The sequence below is a fragment of the Dreissena polymorpha genome, chromosome 6 (genome assembly GCF_020536995.1).
Source record: "Dreissena polymorpha isolate Duluth1 chromosome 6, UMN_Dpol_1.0, whole genome shotgun sequence".
NCBI classification, from domain to species: domain Eukaryota; kingdom Metazoa; phylum Mollusca; class Bivalvia; order Myida; family Dreissenidae; genus Dreissena; species Dreissena polymorpha.
In genome coordinates, this window is record NC_068360.1 from 106075711 (window position 1) to 106091943 (window position 16233).

Sequence of the window (16233 nt, forward strand, 5' to 3'; positions counted from 1 at the left end):
CCAAATAAGGAAAACTGCCCCGCCAACTGGCGACCATGTTTTTCAACGGACCAGAACCACTTTTGAACTCAACTAACATATCATTAAGAAAAACATTTTGACAAAGTTACATGAAGATTGGGTATTAAATCTGATTTCTACAGTGTTTACAAGGTTTTTCTTTTTTTTGACCTAGTGACCTAGTTTTTGACCCAGCATGACCCAGTTTCGAACTGGATCGAGATATCATTGGGAAAAATGTTCTGACCAAGTTTCATGAAGATTGGAGAAAAAATGTGGCCTCTAGAGTGTTTACAAGGTATCTCTATAGCCAAATAAGGAAAACTGCCCCGCCCACTGGTGGCCATGGTTTTCAACGGACCAGAACCACTTTTAAACTCAACCAACATATCATTAAGACAAACATTTTGACAACGTTTCATGAAGATTAGGCATGAAATGTGACTTCTACAGTGTTTACAAGGTTTTTCTTTTTTTTTGACCAAGTGACCTTGTTTTTGACCCAGCATGACCAAGTTTCGAACTCGACCGAGATATCATTGGGAAGAAGCTTCTGACCAAGTTTCATGAAGATCGGAAAAGAAATGTGCCCTTTAGAGTGTTTACGAACAAATGTTAACGGACAGACGAACGGACGGACAAAGACCGATCACAAAAGCTCCCCTGAGCAAACAGGTGAGCTAAAAATACACAGTTTAACAAATATATCAAAATTTTATTCCGAATTGGTTATTTGGTATATATGTGAAATCTTTTGATGTGAACTACTGTTTTAAATGGTTAAACTTTATAAATTTGACTGTGTATTTCCAGTTGATAAAGGTTAGAAAGGCTGCTTTTCAAAAACAAAACAAGAGATGTTTTCATCAGAAACACAATGCCCCCTATTGAGCCGCTTTGAAATTAAAAAAAAAATTAAAAAATTACCTTTGACCTTGAAGGATGACCTTGACCTTGAACTTCCACCACTCAAAATGTGCAGCTTCATGAGAACGGTGCTTTGAAATGTTTTTATCTTTTTTTTGACGTTGGACCTTGAAGGATGACCTTGACCTTGAACTTCCACCACTCAAAATGTGCAGCTTCATGAGATACACATGCTTGCCAAATATCAAGTTTCTATCTTCAATAATGCAAAAGTTATGGCCAACCTTTAAGGTTTTTTTTCGGACGGACAGACTGACATACACACATTCTGACATACTGATGGACAGTTCAACTGCTATATGCAACCCTACCGGGGGCATAATAATAATACTAACAAGCAAATTCATAGAATTGATATCCCCCGCCAAAATACTTCTGGACACAAATATTTCTGGACGGATGGACAACGCCAACATCATCCTCTTATCCATGTATATAATCATACCAAGTGTCAATGAAATCTGTCTAAGGACTTCCAAGATATGGCTCCAGACACCCAACAAAGCTTTTTTTCAAAATACAAAGGGCCATAACTCCGTTATTATCCGTTGGTGTACAATGCCATTTGGCGTGCATCATCCTCTTATCCAAATATATACTCATACCAAGTTTCAATGAAATCCGCCAAAGCACTTCCAAGATATGGCTCCGGACACAAAATAGAATTTTTTAAGATACAAAGGGCCATAACTCCTTTATTAACAGCTGGTGTACAATGCCATTAGGCGTGCATCATCCTCTTATCCATATATATACTCATACAAAGTTTCAATGAAATCTGCCAAAGCACTTCCAAGATATGGCTCCGGACACAAAAGTGCCGGACGGACGGACGGAAGGACCGACGGACAACGCCAAAACAATATCCCTCCGCCTTTGGCTAGGGATAACAAGCAAATTATTTGCATTCATATCCTCTGCCAAATTATTTTTGTTTATGGATGGGTGCAAATTCCTTGATACATGTATATGGTATAATCCTATAAAAAATAATTAAGTGTAGGGTAATTGTTTTTATTAATTTCTTTTCTCCTTGTTGATATATATTACACCTGTTAAGTTTAATGTTGAAATATTGTGGTGTATCTTAGATATAGCACTGAAAAGTTGCATCATACAAATCCAACACAGGACAATAACTCTTTTTAAAGAAAGTGTAGAATAATGGTTCTGTGCATGACATTTTTTTCAATTGATGTAGACACACCCATGAAGTTTCATGTTGAACTGTTGTATTGTATCTGAGAAATAGCCCTGAAAATTAAAATTAAAAGCGAAATGCAATAACTCTTAATTTTAGAAAGTGAAGCAGTGTTCACACTAGGCCTAAATGGAAGAGCACTCCTCCATGCTGTTTCGAAGTCCCGCCCTGCTGTTCCAAGGCCCTGCTCTGTCCTTTTAATCTGTCCTTTTGCAATTGACTACAAGTTTCACAAGCAAATTCATAAAATTGATATCCCCCACACAAAAAACTTTGTTTATGGGATCGGTGCATTCCATTGATATACAGTATAATCATTAGGTTAAGTGTAATAATTAATAGGTAATCATTTAGTGTAGGGTAATTGTTTTGATACATTACAATGCTTCTCATTAATATGTACACATCATTCATGTACAAAAACAACAAAGGACAATAACTCTTAGTTAGGAAAGTGCAGGGTTATGGTTCTTGTGCATGGCACTTCTTTTCATTGATTTCTACACAACCTTGAAGTTTCATGTTGAAATGGTGTATCATATCTGAGATATAGCCTTCAAAAAATCCATCATACAAAACAACAAAAGGCATTAACTCTTATTTAAGAAAGTGAAGGGTTATGGTTCTTAACCATGGCACTTCTCCTAAATTTCAATACACCCATAAGTTTCATGTTGAAATCTTACTTGTATCTTAGATATAGCCCTGAACAAGATGTGCTTGTGAAACACAATGTCCCCCTATATGATGTTTGACCTTGAAGGATGACATTGACCTTGACCCTTCACCACTCAAAATGTGCAGCTCCATGAGATACACATGCATTTCAAATATAAAATTGCTAGCTATAATATTGCAGAAGTGACATTACATGAGCAATTTTGACCCATATATGTGACCTTGAAGGATGACCTTGACCTTTCACCACTCAAAATGTGCAGCTCCATGAGATACACATGCATGCCAAATATAAAGTTGCTATCTTCAATATTGCAAAAGTATTCATAAAATAAGCGATTTGGGCCACATATATTTGCCCTCTGACCTTGAAGGATGACCTTGACCTTGACCTTTCACCACTCAAATTGTGCAGCTCCATGAGATACACATGCATGCCAAATATCAAGTTGCTATCTTCAATATTGCAAAAGTACTCATAAAATGAGCGATTTTGTCCACATAATTTTGACCTCCGACATTGAAGGATGACCTTGACAGACCTTTCACCACTCAAAATGTGCAGCTCCATGAGATACGCATGCATGCCAAATATCAAGTTGCTATCTTGAATATTGAAATACTGCAAAAGTGTACATTAAATAAGCGATTTTGACCCATATATTTGACCTTTGACCTTGAAGGATGACCTTGACCTTGACCTTTCACCACTCAAAATGTGAAGCTCCATGAGATACATATGCATGCCAAATATCAAGTTGCTATCTTCAATATTGCAAAAGTTATTGCAAATGTTAAAGTTGGTGCAAACCAACCAACAGACCAACCAACCAACAGACCAACAGACAGGGCAAAAACAATATGTCCCCCACTACTATAGTGGGGGACATAAAAAATCCTCATACAAAAACAAACAAATGGCAAAAACTCTTATTTGAGAACATGTAGGGTTATTTGTCTTGTGCATGACACTTCTCCTCATCGATATCTATATACATCTATGAAGTATCATGTTGACATCTAAGAATGTTTCTGAGATAAAGCTCTGACAAATTTTGTGACAGATGGCAGACTAACAGACGAACAATGCAAATATTATATCTCTCAGCCTATGGGGATAATAATAATAAAACGTAGTTCTATTTTACAACAGTTTAATTATCAAATCGTGCCATTTCTATGAGCTTAAATCACGTTGTTATTCAATAAGGCCATCCTTATTCTCTTATTCAAAAATTCGTTTGATTTGCATAACCCGACCGACCCACTACATGTAAAATCGGCCCAACAATTTTTTTTTGCTCGCCAAAACTTCTTTCCGCTTTTTATCCTTTCCGGTTATTTGCGTCATTTAATTGAATGCTCTTTCAAGCATATCTAGAATAGCAATGAACAAAACGCGTACCGGTATTTATTTGAGTCGCCTATTTATTTGACATATGCATATCATATTATGTGATTAATTAGACTTTAAATACAATTTAACCGCTCTTGTTTTTCTCGTATCCCTTAATTAAAATACGCTGCTGTTGTTAAGGATAGTTTGGGAGTAAAAAACAAATTAATTAATTATCACCGTTCAATTCAATTCGGCAATCGGCAGAGATGTGTAATATTATCGCCATATAACTAATAAATTAATTATCACTCTTTAATTCAGACCGGTAAATATTCGGTAGAAAGATAAAAAGTGGTCAGCTTAGAAATATTTACCGACGGGTATTGTCATGTTTTTGTTTCATTTGCTTATCTCTTTATACGACTTTCCAACCGGTCGCTATTTTGGAGGCAGACGGCGATATTAAATGTGTATTCAAATTATACAACATCTGCGCATGAATGACCCAATATTATCAGATAGCTCCACCCGTTCTCACGTTTCATTCGACAACGTCATGTCAAGTGTAAGCGAGCTCAATGCTGATTGGCCAGCTACCATGTGCACTTCATTAACAATAAGGTCAAGCAATGTCTTATCGGGTACAGACTGGGTTTCGTTAACTGTTCGAATTGCAAACACTTTCATTGAAACAAAGAGACAAATATAGAAAACCAGTCCGGATTAAAAAGGGCGGATGTTTTCAACGAACTTTTACTAGATTTTCGCATTTTCGCAAATTAGATTTTTCTTGAGCCAAATTTTCAATAGTTTTGCAAATGACTCAAATGGCAAACGACAGCACGAGCATTGCGGACGTGTTATTATTGGAATAAATGCTCACTAATACAGGGCTTGCGCTGTCGTTTGCCATTTGCGAAAGTAAAGCGAATTTGACTCTAGAAATATATAATTTGCGAATATGCTTAAATCTCGTTAAATTTCATTGAAAACATCCGCCATTTAAATCCGGAGTGTTATTTTAAAACAATTTTTCTCTTTGTTTCCATGAACAATTTGAAGTGCATATGGTAGCGACCCATCAACATTGAGTTCGCTATCGGGTAATATTGGGTCATTCATGCGCAGATAATGGAATACACAGTTGATATTGTCGTCTGCCTACAATATAACGGCCGATGGCAAAAGTCGTATAACAAATAAGTAAATGAAAAGAAGCTTTTTATAGAAAAAATAGACTTACGAATACACGTGCGGTGATACGGACGGTGCAGAAAAATCTTTACCAATTTTCTTTCATGAGGCAGAAGACTTAAAGCTTTATTGTCAGAAAAAAAAATGCAAAACAAGATGGGTTTGTTAAACACAATGTCCCCCTATATGATGTTTGACCTTGAAGGATGACCTTGACCTTGTGAAGGATGACCTTGACCTTTCACCACTCAAAATGTGCAGCTTCATAAGATACATATGCATGCCAAATATGAAGTTGCTATCTTCAATATAGCAAAAGTTATTGCAAAATGTTAAAGTTGGCGCAAACAGACCAACAAACCAACGGACCAACAGACAGACAGGGCAAAAACAATATGTCCCCCACTACTATAGTGGGGGACATAAAAAGGGCTGTTTGTAAAACATGCATGCCCCCCATATGGGCTCTCCGTTGTAGTGACAGCCATTGTGTGAATATGTTTTTTGTCACTGTCACCTTTACCTTTGACCTAGTGACCTGAAAATCAATAGGGGTCATCTGCCAGTCATGATCAATGTACCTATGAAGTTTCATGATCCTAGCCAAAAGCGTTCTTGAGTTATCATCCGGAAACCATTTTACTATTTCGGGTAACCATGACCTTGACCTTTGACCTAGTGACCTGAAAATCAATAGGAGTCATCTGCGAGTCATGATCAATCTACTACTCAAGTTTCATGATCCTTGGAATAAGCGTTCTTCAGTTATCATCCCGAAACCATTTTACTATTTCGGGTAACTGTGAACTAGACCTTTGACCTAGTGACCTCAAAATCGATAGGGGTCATCTGCGGGTCATGATCAATGTACCTATGAAGTTTCATGATCCTAGGCATAAGCGTTCTTGAGTTATCATCCGGAAACCATTTTACTATTTCGGGTCACCATGACCTTGACCTTTGACCTAGTGACCTGAAAATCAATAGGGGTCATCTGCAAGTCATGATCAATGTACCTATCAAGTTTCATGATCGTAGCCATTAGCGTTCTTTAGTTATCAACCGGAAACCATTTTACTATTTCAGGTCACCGTGACCTTGATTTTTGATATAGTGACCTGAAAATCAATAGGGGTCAACTGCGAGTCATGATCAATCTACCTATCAAGTTTCATAATCCTAGGCATAAGCGTTCTTGAGTTATCATCCGGAAACCATTTTACTATTTCAGGTCACCGTGACCTTGACCTTTGACCTAGTGACCTGAAAATCAATAGGGGTCATCTGCGAGTCATGATCAATGAACCTATGAAGTTTCATGATCCTAGGCATAAGCGTTCTTGAGTTATCATCCGGAAACCATTTTACTATTTCGGGTCACCGTGACCTTGACCTTTGACCTAGTGACCTGAAAATCAATAGGGTTCATCTGCCAGTCATTATCAATCTACCTACGAAGTTTCATGATCCTACGCATAAGCGTTCTTGAGTTACAGGCTGTCAAGTGACCTTTTTTCAAAAAGTAGGAAAATATAGGAACTACTTTTGCAAGAAAAGTAGGAAAAAAGTAGGAAAAAGTAGGAACTTTTCCCTCAAAAGTAGGAATACATAATACTAATTTTTTAGACACAGGTCCAGGAAACATAGCTTGAAACAGAGCAGGAGTGCCATCACATGTTATGTATGGATACCCACTTGAAGCTACCTTAAGGGCCCAGAAGATTTCAGCCTTTTGTACCTGTTCCTTGTGTGATGGATGTACTTGCATACAGATAGATTTATCCCCACAGCCCTGAGAGCTGCTTGGCTTTTGGGCACTTCCAAACAAACGCTTTTGTGAATTATCATGCATGTATTTCATGTTTTCCTTGTGTTTTTATCCATCTGCATGACTTATAAGTTGATTAGCACCAGAATTACTACAAGATGGACTTCATTCAGACAGTACAATATCTTGCAAACTCATTGCCGGTATCTCTCTTGCACCATGATCCCAGTGTTTTTCCACTGTTGTCCAACTTCTCCATCCATGAAGGGTTAAACTTTGTTTTCCCACTAGGAATTTTAGCACTTATAGTGTATCTATGATAATTAAGTTTCAAGCAAAGCTACCCTGATAAAGAAGTATACATTAGATGCTGTTCATTTTGGTGTATCATCAAATAAGTGGTTAGAGGTCTTCTGTGTAGCGATATAAAAATGGTAATATATTGTGCATGTTATATCTTTAAGCAGAAGACCAAATTTATTTAGTGATACACCAACTTGTTGTACAAGATTAATACTAGTATATAAAGCAGTGTCAATGCTCTACTACAGCTACATTGTGAAACCTTTAAATTGACAATAGGGTGCAATTATAATGACTTAAGTTACATTCAAAATGACTGGTCATTGCAGAGCAGATTATGCAACTGGAGATAGGACCTTATCACCTGACATCTTTTATGACATCATTGATTGGGCAATGAAACAGTTGCACTACATTGTTTATTCCAGTTTCAAATAATGGCTTTTACATTATTGATGACTTTGCGGGAGTGTAATAATGCCGTTTAATAATTTTAATACTTCCCTTTAACACCTTGAAGTTGCCTCACTAGCTATGGCATCATACAGACAAGAATTGTGTTTGTCCGAAACACAATGCCCACTATTGCGCAGCTTTGAAATAAAATTTCAATATATCATTTGGCAGGTTTAGAAATTATCTCCCTTTTAAAGCTTATTACTTCCCTTGGATTGTATTTTTTAACTTTTGACCTTGAAGAATGACCTTCACCTTTCACCACTCAAAATGTGCAGCTCCATGAGATACACATGCATGCCAAATATCAAGTTGCTATCTTCAATATTGCAAAAGTTATGGCCCATATTAAAGTTTTCGGACGGACACACACACACAGACAGACAGACAGACAAACGGACTGACAGTACAACTGCAATATGCCACCCTACCGGGAGCATAAAAATGTATCAGGGCATTTAGGCTCTGTGCATTTATCTTTAATTACTAAACATGATGTACCTATGATATCAATAGAACATCATATCCGTTGTCATCTAATACAGAATTTATAACATTATATTTGTAAATGATGAAAACTCGGCAAAGCATCAGTTTTATCTTTTTTCCAATAACTTGTGTAATAAATTCCATATTACATAACCACTCATACAATACATGTATCTCTATATCTCTACATTCCAAACAGCAATATCATGTAAACATGCATAAGGTTTGGTCAAATTGTTGTCAATGGAAACAAAATAAAACTGGAATAAACAATGGGTTCCCTCAGCTCTTGCATCACTGGGAACTGTGTAAGGTAGTGAAGTCTGCAGTGTACAAATGCTAAGAAAGTAAACAAGGCACTATTGTTACTTCAAAAAAAAATTGTCAATAATTTTAAAAGTTACATAAGAAATAAATATTTATGCTCCTGAAGAGGTGCTAGCAGACAGTCAGCATGGGTTGTCAGGTCTCATCTAGATGAATGCACATTAACAGGGATACAGTCATGCCATAGATTCATTCATCCTGCAAGTTTACTAAAAAAAACTCTTTAAAAAAAATAATTCTCCATTGAAAAAGAAAAAGTAGGAATAGTAGAAAGATTTGGTAAAAAAATAGGAAAAAGTAGGATCCTGATGAAAAAGTAGGAAATAGTAGGAAAAAGTAGGAAAAAGTATGACCGCTTGACAGCCTGGAGTTATCATCCGGAAACCATTTTACTATTTCAGGTCACTGTGACCTTGACCTTTGACCTAGTGACCTGAAAATCAATAAGGGTCATCTGCGAGTCATGATCAATCTACCTATCAAGTTTCATGATCCTAGGCATAAGCGTTCTTCAGTTATCTTCCGGAAACCATTTTACTATTTCGGGTCACCATGACCTTGACCTTTTACCTAGTGACCTCAAAATCAATAGGGGTCATCTGGGAGTCATGATCAATGTACCTATGAAGTTTCATGATCCTAGGCCCAAGCGTTCTTGAGTTATCATCCGGAAACCACCTGGTGGACGGACCGACCGACAGACCGACCGACATGTGCAAAGCAATATAACCCCTCTTCTTCAAAGAGGGGCATAATAAAATCCCTACCTACCGACCCACCCAAATTTACCCGGGGTGGGTTAAGCCAAACAAACAGTTTTTTAAGGATGGCCTAATAATCCCAATTTATTCACCATATAATACAAATTTATATGTAGGTTTTTATGCTATGATGTTGCAATTATTTCTGAGCTATAATAGAAACAGGTCGGAATTCATGTTTTATTGAATCACACTTAAAATAACAAATACAACAATAATGCAAAAGGTAAATTATAGATTATCGAATATATTGCTGTCAATTGAACTTATGTTTATTGTATGGCATGAGACAACTAAAGATTCATATCACATACCACCTCTGTCAATCACAGGGTAACACATAAAATGTGAAATACTCATAGACCTAATTTCCCTGCTTCTAAATCATTTTACTAATGCTTTTTTACATTTATCAGGGCTCCCCCTGGCTCAAAACTTTCTCAATAAATAATTTTCCTATGGAATTGTGCATACAACAACAAAGACTCTACAGACCCATTACAAGATATTCAACGCACGCAGATATTTTGTGTGTGTCTCTCAACATTGCGAGCTATCAATTAGTTTTCCAACATGTGTGAAGAGCAGCAAATTAACTCACCTCTACTCATTTGAGGATCAATACTTACCGTATTTTACCATGCATAGCGCGCAGGTTTTTACCTTCAAATTTCAAAATAACAAGATGTGTTTGTGAAACACAATGTCCCCCTATATGATGTTTGACATTGTAGGATGACCTTGACCTTGTGAAGGATGACCTTGACCTTTCACCACTCAAAATGTGTAGCTCAATGAGATACACATGCATGCCAAATATCAAGTTGCTATCTTCAATATTGCAAAAGTATTAATAAAATAAGCAATTTTGGCCACATATATTTGACCTCTGACCTTGAAGGATGACCTTGACCTTGACCTTTCACCACTCAAAATGAGCAGCTCCATGAGATGCACATGCATGCCAAATATCAAGTTGCTATCTTCAATATTGCAAAAGAATTCATAAAATGAGCAATTTTGGCCACATATAATTGACCTCTGACCTTGAAGGATGACCTTGACCTTGACCTTTCACCACTCAAAATGTGCAGCTCCATGAGATACACATGCATGCCAAATATCAAGTTGCTATCTTCAATATTGCAAAAGTATTCATAAAATGAGCGATTTTGGCCACATATAATTGACCTCTGACCTTGAAGGATGACCTTGACCTTTCACCACTCAAAATGTGCAGCTCCATGAGATACACATGCATGCCAAATATCAAGTTGCTATCTTCAATATTGCAAAAGTATTCATAAAATGAGCGATTTTGGCCACATATATTTGACCTCTGACCTTGAAGGATGACCTTGACCTTGACCTTTCACCACTCAAAATGTGCAGCTTCATGAGATACACATGCATGCCAAATATGAAGTTGCTATCTTCAATATAGCAAAAGTTATTGCAAAATGTTAAAGTTGGCGCAAACAGACAGACCAACAGACCAACAGACAGACCAACAGACAGGGCAAAAACAATATGTCCCCCACTACTATAGTGGGGGACATAAAAATTCAGTGCGCGTAATTAATCAACAGGACGCTTTTCTGGTTGCTAAATTGCAAAAATCCATTTCGTAATCGTTAATCTTCACACTTGCCGCCATTTTTTATTGCAGAAAACTACACCCTATACTGTTATAGACTGACGGGCCGTTGTCGAAACAACAAATAGCGGGAAACGGTGGGAATGAACGGGGTAGTAACAGTTTTGACAAAAAAGAAAAGATGAAAAAAATGTCTTTGTTGGTGTTTTCACACTTCTTCATTGATTGTTCATTTTTTTTTTTTATTGAGGTATATCGACCCCCGCGTCGTCGTGGTATTGTTTGTTAAAGTTTTTGTTGTCATTAAAAGTCATTGATTTACAACGCAAAACGTCTTATTTGAACTGACGCTAATTATTTCAATCATATTTCTCAACTTCGCTTTTGCTTTATTTTGATAACTTAATCCAAAGTTTAATGTTAGCAATTCTGAAAATTTGCACTCTATGTGAATTGACAGTTTGACGTCATCAAAGGAAAGCCGCTTCCTGTCTTAAGCAATAAAGCGACAAGTTTCTCGCCGACAAAATTGGCTTCCTTTGTCTAGCAATCAACATGCCGAACCAATCGTGTATTTGTTCCTCAATGGCAATCGTCCAATTAAATAATAGCACGTGCAAAGCTCCGCCTTCAAACCTTTTGCAGAGAATGGAGATGGAGTTTAACGGTTAATTGAGCAAGTGTTTTACGTAAGTAAGAGTTCCGATTTGCCGAAATTACTCGACCCTAAGCATTGAAACGACGAATACATTTATCAATGATTTTCTGATCTCTGCATTAATATGCTACCGTGCGAGTATACTACGTAGGTAACAAACCAACAATAGAGATATAGACCCGTTTTATTTTCTTTCAATAGAGAAAAACAAATGATATTTGTCTAATGGCTTGACGCTGATAACGCCGATAACGTCAACTGTATGGAATAGAGCGTTCGGGTGTATTGTTTGACTCACTATAAATATTAATCAACAAGACGCAGTGAAGGTCAAACTGGATTTAAAGGGGCCTTTTCACAGATTTTGGCATTTTTTAATTCATTCATTAAATGCTTTATATTGATAAATGTAAACATTGGATCGTAAAGGCTTCAGTAAAAAATCAAGAATAAAAATAAAAAAAGGAAAGAACATTGCCCGGAGCAGGTTTCGAACCAGTGACCCCTGGAGTCCTGCCCGAGTCCTGAAGTAAAAACGCTCTAGCCTACTGAGCTATTCCGCCGAGTACACATACTTGACGTATTTTATACCTTATATAAGCAATCTTCGTAGTTTCACAAAATTTAACGACAAAAACAGAACTCTCCAAATTATTCAATCGTTTCGCGTTGCAACGCTTTATAGTTTTTAGGTTTTAAAATCGTCAAAAGATGCATATAATGGCTATATTAGACCATGGTAAATGTTCAGTATTACTGTTTCCTCACAAATATCATAACTAAAACGAAAATTTGCGAATCTGAAACAACTTTTTTCAATTTTGTCAATTTACCAAAGCGTGAAAAGATCCCTTTAATGGGGAGCATCTCTTAATGGGGAAATATTTTAAGTCGATGAAAAATAAAATGGGATCCACGGACGATTTGCGTAAAATTGGACATTGCGATGTTGCGGGTCTGCAGAAGACTATGTCATACTATGTTGTGAGCGGCAGGTAATGAAAATGTGAGGAATAGGTAATAGTGGTCAAATTTAACGCGCAGGGGTCTTGAAAATAAGGACATATACGGTGTTCTCAAGAGTATAATCTTTAAAATTGTCGAAAATATAGTGCTATGCAACCCATGCTCCTGATCGTATAAACGCTCCCTACTTTAAAACAAAAAATTAAGCGCCCGAAAAACTTAGATTAAAAGATTGCGCAATATAAGAATGGAGGCCATTTTCGGCCCAATTTTCAGGTTTTTGGACTTGAATTCTTTTTTTTTCCATTTTGGCTTTAAAAAATTGCATGCGCGTTATACATGGGAGCGCGCTATACATGGTAAATACGGTAAACAAACTGAGGTAAATGGTGATGTTTCATATAGATTTTGGATATATCATATATCTATATAGGTTTGCATTTGAATGTAAAAATATACCTTTTGAAGAACATTTAGTTGATGTTCAATTTCTGGACCACAATCAGGGTACTTGATCTCAACCTCCTTCAACAATGTTGTCGCATGAAAAAATAACTCTTTCATAAAACCATCTGAGACCTTCATTGTACTGGAATGACATATATCATTCCGCAGACGTCGAACCTTAAACAGAGTACCACAGAATGTGCCAATTTTGTATACACAGATATTTCAAAAACTTTGTCTTGCAATGTTGAACAAGGTGCCCAAAGGCCCTAGGTTTCTCACCTGAGATATGTAGAAATTAACCTTTTTAAATATAGATTTTGTGATGTTTAAGTGTTTACTCCTTACACAGATATAATGTGCTATGAAACAGTATTATAAAATTATAAGTTTTTTTATAAAATTATAAAAAGGGAGACAACTCTGTCAATTCAACATATTTCAATCGCCATTTTGCAGTTTCTTCCCATGACACTCTAAACTAGAGTGTTCACAAGCTGCTTTACTATATAAATATAAGAAAAATGACCCCCCCCCCAGCGGCCATGCTTTTTTACCGATCCAAACCATTTTCGAACTCAACCGTCATATCCAGAAAACACATGTTCTGACCATATTTCATGAACATTGGACCAAAAATGTGACTTCTAGAGGGTTCACATGTTTTCACTATTTATATAGAGAGAAAACTGCCCCGCCCCCTGGCGGCCATGTTTTTTCACCGATCTGGACCATTTTCGAACTCATCCCAAGATATCAATGTAACCAGTGTTTTGACCAAGTTTCATGATGATTGGGCAAAAATTGTGACTTCTAGAGTGTTCACAAGGTTTCTTTATAGCCATGTTAGGAATACTGCCCCGCCCCCTGGCGACCATGTTTTTCCACGGACCAGAACCATTTTTAAACTCAACCAACATATCATTAAGACAAACATTTTGACAAAGTTACATGAAGATTGGGCATCAAATGTGACTTCTACAGTGTTCACAAGGTTTTTCTTTTTTTTGACCTAGTGAACTAGTTTTTTACCCAGCATGAACCAGTTTCGAACTCAGTCGAGGTATCAATGGGACAAATGTTCTGACTAAGTTTCATGAAAATCAGACAATAAATATGGCCTCTAGAGTGTTCACAAGGCAAAATGTTGACGACGCACTACGCACAACGGACAAAAGGCGATCACAAAAGCTCACCATGAGCACGTTGTGCTCAGGTGTGCTCAGGTGAGCTAAAAAGGAAACCAATGTAAATAAAATGAACTTTGAAATATTTGGGGGTTACAACACAAAATCATAGATAATGGTTATTTGGGGGTTATAACACACCATCATAAATACCGTAAATCTACGAATATAATACGCACTTTTTTACCTGCCGATTTTTTCTTCAAGTAGGGGGTGCGTATAATATACGAGTTTAGAGCAGAACAAAAATTTTCCTGTGCAAATTTTCAACTTAATCGCTGTTATTTGCTTCGCGGCAGCCATTTTGAACTACACCGTTATATCAAAGGGGTGCAACAGGGCTCGCGCTGTTGTTCGCCATTTGAGTCATTTGCGAAAATTTTGAGAATTTGGCTCAATAAAAATCTTATTTGTGAAAATGCGAAAATCTAGTAAAATTTTATTGTAAACATCCGCAGGCTGTCAAGTGACCTTTTTTCAAAAAGTAGGAAAATATAGGAACTACTTTTGCAAGAAAAGTAGGAAAAAAGTAGGAACTTTTCCCTCAAAAGTAGGAATACATAATACTAATTTTTTAGACACAGGTCCAGGAAACATAGCTTGAAACAGAGCAGGAGTGCCATCACATGTTATGTATGGATACCCACTTGAAGCTACCTTAAGGGCCCAGAAGATTTCAGCCTTTTGTACCTGTTCCTTGTGTGATGGATGTACTTGCATACAGATAGATTTATCCCCACAACCCTGAGAGCTGCTTGGCTTTTGGGCACTTCCAAACAAACGCTTTTGTGAATTATCATGCATGTATTTCATGTTTTCCTTGTGTTTTTATCCATCTGCATGACTTATAAGTTGATTAGCACCAGAATTACTACAAGATGGACTTCATTCAGACAGTACAATATCTTGCAAACTCATTGCTGGTATCTCTCTTGCACCATGATCCCAGTGTTTTTCCACTGTTGTCCAACTTCTCCATCCATGAAGGGTTAAACTTTGTTTTCCCACTAGGAATTTTAGCACTTATAGTGTATCTATGATAATTAAGTTTCAAGCAAAGCTACCCTGATAAAGAAGTATACATGTAATTAGATGCTGTTCATTTTGGTGTATCATCAAATAAGTGGTTAGAGGTCTTCTGTGTAGCGATATAAAAATGGTAATATATTGTGCATGTTATATCCTTAAGCAGAAGACCAAATTTATTTAGTGATACACCAACTTGTTGTACAAGATTAATACTAGTATATAAAGCAGTGTCAATGCTCTGCTACAGCTACATTGTGAAACCTTTAAATTGACAATAGGGTGCGGTTATAATGACTTTAGTTACATTCAAAATGACTGGTCATTGCAGAGCAGATATGCAACTGGAGATAGGACCTTATCACCTGACATCTTTTATGACATCCTTGATTGGGCAATGAAACAGTTGCACTACATTGTTTATTCCAGTTTCAAATAATGGCTTTTACATTATTGATGACTTTGCGGGAGTGTAATAATGCCGTTTAATAATTTTAATACTTCCCTTTAACACCTTGAAGTTACCTCACTAGCTATGGCATCATTAGACAAGAATTGTGTTTGTCCGAAACACAATGCCCACTATTGCGCAGCTTTGAAATAAAATTTCAATATATCATTTGGCAGGTTTAGAAATTATCTCCCTTTTAAAGCTTATTACTTCCCTTGGATTGTATTTTTTAACTTTTGACCTTGAAGAATGACCTTCACCTTTCACCACTCAAAATGTGCAGCTCCATGAGATACACATGCATGCCAAATATCAAGTTGCTATCTTCAATATTGCAAAAGTTATGGCCCATATTAAAGTTTTCGGACGGACACACACACACAGACAGACAGACAGACAGACAAACGGACTGACAGTACAACTGCAATATGCCACCCTACCGGGAGCATAAAAATGTA

At 36.9% G+C, this 16233-nt stretch overlaps 1 protein-coding gene across 1 annotated transcript in view; it reads right to left on the reverse strand.

Annotated features, from left to right (window-relative positions):
* LOC127835975 (uncharacterized) overlaps positions 1-16233 on the reverse strand; it is a 120460-nt gene that overhangs the window by 26250 nt on the left and 77977 nt on the right. Inside the window, exon 2 of the mRNA XM_052362393.1 lies at positions 13124-13288. Coding sequence (XP_052218353.1) covers positions 13124-13249 — 126 coding nt within the window. The 5' untranslated portion in view covers positions 13250-13288. The remainder of the gene's footprint in view (positions 1-13123; positions 13289-16233) is intronic.